This window comes from Erinaceus europaeus, chromosome 2, assembly GCF_950295315.1.
Source record: "Erinaceus europaeus chromosome 2, mEriEur2.1, whole genome shotgun sequence".
NCBI lineage: Eukaryota > Metazoa > Chordata > Mammalia > Eulipotyphla > Erinaceidae > Erinaceus > Erinaceus europaeus.
In genome coordinates this window covers 194,674,706-194,681,083 of record NC_080163.1, presented here as the reverse complement: position 1 = coordinate 194,681,083, position 6,378 = coordinate 194,674,706, and the positions used below count along the sequence as shown (strand labels likewise).

Sequence of the window (6,378 nt, the reverse complement as noted above, 5' to 3'; positions counted from 1 at the left end):
GAGAAAGATAAGACACCTGCAGACCTGCTTCACCGCTTGTGAAGGGACTCCCCTGCAGGTGGGTACCCAGGGGCTCGAACTGGGATCCTTACAATGGTCCTTGTGCTTTGCATCACAGGTGCTTAACCTGCTGTGCTACCGCCTGAATCCCTGTTGTTTTTTTAAATAATTTTTAAAAAAGATTTTATTTATTAATGAGAAACACAGGAAAGAACCAGGTATCACCGGGTACATGTGCTGCCAGGGATTGAACTCAGGACCACATGCCTAAGAGTCCAATGCTTTATCCACTGCGCCACCTCCCGGACCATCCATTGGCTTTTTTTATTATTATTCTCTTTTGTTGCCCTTGTTGTTTTATTGCTGTAGTTATTGATGTCATTGTTGTTGGATGGGACAGAGAGAAATGAAGAGAGGAGGGGAAGACAAAGGGGGGAGAGAAAGACACCTGCAGACCTGCTTCACTGCCTGTGAAGCACCTCCGCTGCAGGTGGGGAGCAGGGGGCTTGAACCGGGATCTTTATGTGGGTCCTTGGGCTTTGTACCTGTGCTTAACCCACTGCACTACCACCCGACTCCCACCCCTGTTGCTTTTAAAGCTGAACAGCATGTCCTGGTAACTCACAGTAACAGCAACCTATTCTAGAAACTTCTGTAATGCCCTTAGTCTGCAAGAGACTTCATATAGGTGAAAAGTCCTATATCAAAGAAATCTGAGGCTGGTTCTCAGAACATGGTTCTCACTGGAATGGCATCAGCTACAGAAGGGGTGGGAGCCTAGGACCTCAATGTTTTTGGGTGGTGGGGGGAAGCTTTTTCTCAAATTCAGCCACCCATGCCATCTCCACTCATGAAAAAACTAAGCAGATGTTCATTTTTCTAAACTTTTATTTTGTAACATGTTTGTTTTACTAACCACAGTGTCAAACTGTTAACACAATGAGGCCCTGATTGACTCTGAAAGTGGGACCTGGGGAGTCACCCCTTTGCCACCTCAGGGATCTAATTCACGCCTACATTATTCATGACAGGAGAAATCAGCATTGACTGGAAACTGGTTCCTTCTTTTTCCTGCATCTTTGTTTTCACCTGTCCAGGCTTTTGACGTGAATTCTCTCAGGAAATGTATTTTCAAAATTAAGTCACTAACAACTAATGATGGCTCACATTATCACACACACACACACACACACAAAAAAAAAAGTCAGGAAAGAAACACTGAAGGTGGAAAGGGCTAGAATAGAACTCTGTGGGTTGGATTAGTTGCTGCGCAGCACGTAAACACACTCACTTGCTGTCACATGACTCACCAGCTGGCACGACAAGAGCATGTGGGTTACAAAGGGTCTGGCATGCAAGGTACGGGGCATGCATCAGATAGGAGTCTCCCACTTTCTCATCAGTCCTGTTTCTAAGAAACTCAGCTATGAGCAAACAGATGGTCTAGACAACTCACTGGAGACCTGAACAGAAACAGATTAACTTATAAATATAAGCTAATATTTTTACCGCCTCCTTTGATGGGTTTGGTTGACATTTTCAAGTATTTTTAAAAAGTTTTTAGGTGTTTTTTTTGTTAAATACATGAAAAAATAAACTTGGATTACATCTTTGGTACTCCTTGGGCTCCTCACAACAAACAGGAAACCGTTCTGATTCACAAAGCAGGCAGAAATAAACAGGCAGTTTTTAAAGGACTGCTCCTCTCTCTCTAGTGGTCCTCGTTATCAAAGATGTTATCATAGAATGTGGGGCAAACAGATGGAGTCAAGAGGCAGGAAGTCAGGGATGCCTGGATACTTCCCTGCCAAGGCTTTATGCCCAAATGAGAACCCAAGCACCATTTTCAGTAATACAACCCAAAACTCCGATGCTTCAAGACTGAAGCAGATCATCTTTTCCTGTAAACTCACTCCTGGGGCCTCACCACCTTCTGGATAGAAAATTGGGGTGTGGAAGTTAAAGACTAGGGGGGAAGAGGAAAGCAGGCCTCTCTCTCTCCAGGCCCCACCATAGTTGGCTGAACATCAGGAGAAGCAGGGAAGCAGCGAGGGAAGGACACTGACATGGATGAACATTAACAGGAACCCTACTCACGAAGGAAGGTGAATATCTAGAATTTCCCCAGTCTGCTTAGTGACTCTCCACCTGTGAAGGCTGTCTCAAAGGGACAGAGCAGGGCTGGCAGAGAAGAAAAGCAGCTGATTTGCCTGCCTCCCCTAATTCCTCCCTCCTAAGACCTTACATGTCACTTGTCTCTGAGCCAGGTCTCAACAAACTGGGTCTCTAAAGGTCTGGTTCATGCAACAACAACAGAAAAACTTTGTTCCCAACGTGGAACTTCTTCCTTGGTCTTCTTTCTGATCCTCAGGAATGGACGGTCCCCCAAATCAACGCTTCTGGGGTGCTGTGGATAAATTAAAACAGTTCAGGTGCAGAAACAGAGAAGTGTCACCTGGAGTTTTTTTTAATATCCCCCAGTCCTTGTCATTATTATTATTCAGTGTGGTACTGGGAAATGAAATCAGGGCTCTGTGCATGTGTGTGTACACATACACACACCACCATCACCACTGAGCAGCCTCCCTGGCCCAATTATACATATATATATATATATATATATATATATATATATATACACACACACACACACATATATATATACATATACAGATATATATACACACACTTTTTTTTTTTTTTTTACCAGACCACTGCTCAATTCTGGCTAGTAGTAGTGTGGAGGATTGAACCTGGGGCTTTGATGCCTCAGACATGAGACTCTTTGCATAACTATTATGCTATCTGCACCCAGCCCCAACTATGTTTTTACTGTTATACTTAGGGTAAGGAGACATCAAAACACATTCCACCATCCATGGAGTTTCCCCTGGTGATCCCAACTGCTGCTAGGGCTCAAACCCAGGGCATCACAGATTAAGATGGGTGCTCTACTGGCTGGACTGTATCTCCTGGCTCTGAGTCCTTGTTCCTATCCTGATACCACCCTCCAACAAATCCCACCTTTAATACACCCTAGCAAGTATAACCCTAAATGATTTTTTCCCCCTTCCCATCTCTTCCCCCTCCCTTTTCTTTCTTTTCCCCACCAGAACACTGCTCAGCTCTGGCTTATGATGGTGCTGGGTGACTGAATCTAGGACCTTGTTGCCTCAGGCATCAAGGTCTTCCCCGTAAACCCCTGGCCCCAGGCTCAGTTCTTATGGAGTTGACTGGAGTGGCAGGATGGTTGAGAACTGCTTTGGGGGAGACCCAGTGGTGATGCCATTTGGTTGAGCACACATGTTATCGTGCAGAAAGGACCCAGGCTCATTTTAAAAATATTTACTTATTTCCCCTTTTGTTGCCCTATTTCTTATTGTTGTTGTAGTTATTATTATTGATGCCATCATTGTTAGGACAAAGAGAAATGGAGAGAGGAGGGGAAGACAGGCAGAGAGAAAGACAGACACCTGCAGACCTGCTTCATTCACCGCTTGTGAAGCGACTCCTCTGCAAGCAGGGAGACAGGGGCTCAAACCGGGATCCTTAGGCCGGTCCTTGCGCTTTGCACCACGGGCGCCTAACCTGCTGCGCTACCGCCAACTCCCAAGACCTAGGTTCAAATCCCAGGTCCCCATCTGCAGAGGGGAAGCCTCTCGGGTGGTGAAGCCGTGCTGCGGTGTCTCTCCCTCCTCCCCTTCTCAATCTCTCCCTCTCTCTTTTTTTAATCCAGAGTAAGGAAGTAAACAGAAAGGAGAGAATCGCGTTGGGTTTCCCATGTTGGCCTTTATACAGGCTCCTCGGAGGGTCAGGGTTCTTGACCTCGGAAACAACTGGTCCGTCACCCACCTCCTCACCCCCCATCCGGTCAGCCGTCCCCTGGGCTCCTCCCCGCTCCCCTTCCTGTTCGCCTCTCCGACTTCCCTTGCTCTCACCATTGGTGCCGGGAGGAGAGCCTTCTGGCTTGTCCTTGGGACCCTGCTCCACAGAGGCCGACGACTCCGGGGGCTGAGGGCTCGTCGGGGTCTTCTGAACGGCCGCGACCCTCCTGGAGCCCAGCCCTTTCTTTGGCATGGCCGGCTTCTGGGGGTCTTCTGGGCCCTGGAGGGTGTAGGAGACGGGGCCCAGGCTCATCTTCTTTTTCTTCTTTGAGGAGCCGGGGCTCTTGGTGGAGGCCCAGCCCATGGCCTTCTTCTTGGGGGGACCCTCGTGGCCGCCGTCCCGGTCTGGCTCAGAGGCCGCCCTGGGGCTCTCAGCTCTGGCCCCGGCGGCAGGTTTCTTGGCAGCGGCCGCTTCCGGCTTCACGTGCGGCTTCCGGTTGCTCTCCACAGATTCCGAGGGTTGCACGTTTTCAGCATCGTCGAGGGGGGCTGCTTCCTCCAGGGAGGCCGAGCCGCTGGGCTGGTCTCCGGTGGGCTTGTTCCAGGCCTCTGGCTCTCCCTTGGGCTGCTGCTTCTTCTTCGGCTTCTTTCTCCTGGAGCGGGACTTGGCGCCAGCTCGGCGAACCACAGGTCTGGGGAAGTCGGGCTCAGCCCCGCCATTCTCCTTCTTCACGGCGGCGGCGCCCCCCTCCGCGGCGGGCCTGGGCTCCTTCTTGATCTTCCTCTTGGTCGCCATGGCGGCCGCGGCCCGGGGCTGGGGCTGGGGCTGGGGCTGGGCGGCCTCGCGGGCCCGGGCCTCCTCGCGGACGCGGGCCTCCGAGTCCATGTAGAAGACGATCTGCACCACGGCTCCCAGCAGGCCCCCCAGAACTTCGGCCCAATTGCCGGGGGGCTGGTTCTGGAGGCGCGGCGGCTGGTTGAGCTGCAGCAGGTGGACCACGTCCTCCCAGGTGCGACCCTCGGCGTCGAGAAAATCGTTGAGGTTCTTCAGGAACTCCGCGTCCTGGCTGGGGTCGCGGACCGTCACCTTCCAGACACCGCCCCGGGCCGGGAACTCGCGGGGCACGGCCCTGAGGCTCACGCCCTCGCCCAGCTCCACCAGCGCCGCCTTGGCGTTGTCCTCCCTCAGGAAGATCTTGTTGAGCACGTGGTACGGCCCGAGCGGGAGCAGCACGGCGTCCAGCGTCTCCTCCAGCTCCGCCTGGCCGCAGTCCTCGGGGATGCCCGACACCAGCAGCGCCCGGTGGACATCCAGCTCCATCCCGCGGCACCAGTCCTCCAGCAGGTGTATCGCCATGGCGGCTGCGACGCCGCGGCTGCCGCGACCCGGGGCAGCGGGGTGACCGCGCTCCCTGACCGCGAACCCTGAAAAATGGAACGAGAAAGCTGGGGGTGGGGGGAGGGAGACTCAGATTCCCAGAAAAGCCGCCGCTGAACCCCGGTGCCCCTCCCCCCCCCCGCCCGGGCTGCTCGCTCACACGTGTGTGGGAACCGCCCGCCCGTCGTCCCCTCACCCTCTGCTCAAGAGGCCGCCTCCGAAATGCAGTCGCTCGCTGAGTCTCCCGCGCGCTGCTGCTGCTGCTGCTGCTGCGAGGGCCGCGGCTGTGGAGGAAGAGACAGCGGGGGCGGCGGCCGCCTCGATCTCGATTGTGGCGCGGAGTCGAGGCTGGCGTCGCAGCGTGCGCCTGCGCACTTGCGTCCCGCGCATTGCGCGCCCAGTGGTCGCCATGGCAACCGCGCGTGGCTCGCAGGCACGTGGGCTGCGGGGTGGGGCGGCGGGAGCGCTCCCGCTCGCGCGGGGGCTTCTGGGAGGGGGAAGGAGGGAAGCGGAGGGGAGGGGCGACGGCGATGGCGTCGCACATTTGGTCCCTCCATGCTCCTCTAGCCAGCGCGGCCCGGGGATGCTGGCCTTCATGGCTGCCACAGGTCGTCCACCTGTGGGCGCCAGAGATCAAAGGACGGGAAAGAGGAAGAGCGACTTTGACACCCCCCACCCCCATAAAAAATAAAAAATACCCCCACTCTTTTTAAATGTTTTTTATTTTATTTTATTATTAGTATTATTTTTTACCAGAGCACTGGTCAGTTCTGGCTTATGGTAGTGCTGCGGGGGATTGAACCTGGGACTTTGGAGCCTCAGGCACGAGAATCTGTTTGCATAACCATTATGTTATCTACCCCCCCTTCCCGAGCAAGCGGCCATTCTCTGGTTCCCTGAAATTTCCTGAAACTTCCAGCAGCTTCTGGCTCTTCCCGTAGGGCTAGTGGTGCACCCGGCAAAGTGCACACATTACCAAGCACAAGGACCGGGGTTCGAGCCCTGGATTCCCACCTGCAAGGGGGTGGGAGGAGGGAAGCTTTAGGAGCAGTGAAGCAGAACGGTGGATTCCTAGTGCTGGCAGCGAGTCCTGGTAATAACCCTGGTGGCAATATATATATAATTTAAAATTTTATTTGATAGGTAGCGCAGCGGATTAAGCATAGGTGGCGCAAA

General features: G+C 53.5%; 1 protein-coding gene across 1 annotated transcript; it reads right to left on the bottom strand.

Moving 5' to 3' along the window:
• Positions 1-870: 870 nt before the first annotated feature.
• On the bottom strand, positions 871-5,549 carry PNMA8A (PNMA family member 8A). Its single transcript, XM_016192174.2, has 3 exons — positions 5,399-5,549; positions 3,939-5,249; positions 871-2,407 (listed from the first exon to the last, which is right to left on the bottom strand). The coding sequence occupies exons 2-3, from the start codon at positions 5,179-5,181 to the stop codon at positions 2,391-2,393; spliced, it is 1,260 nt and encodes a 419-aa protein (XP_016047660.2). The 5' UTR covers positions 5,182-5,249; positions 5,399-5,549; the 3' UTR covers positions 871-2,390.
• Between the last annotated feature and the right edge of the window lie 829 nt (positions 5,550-6,378).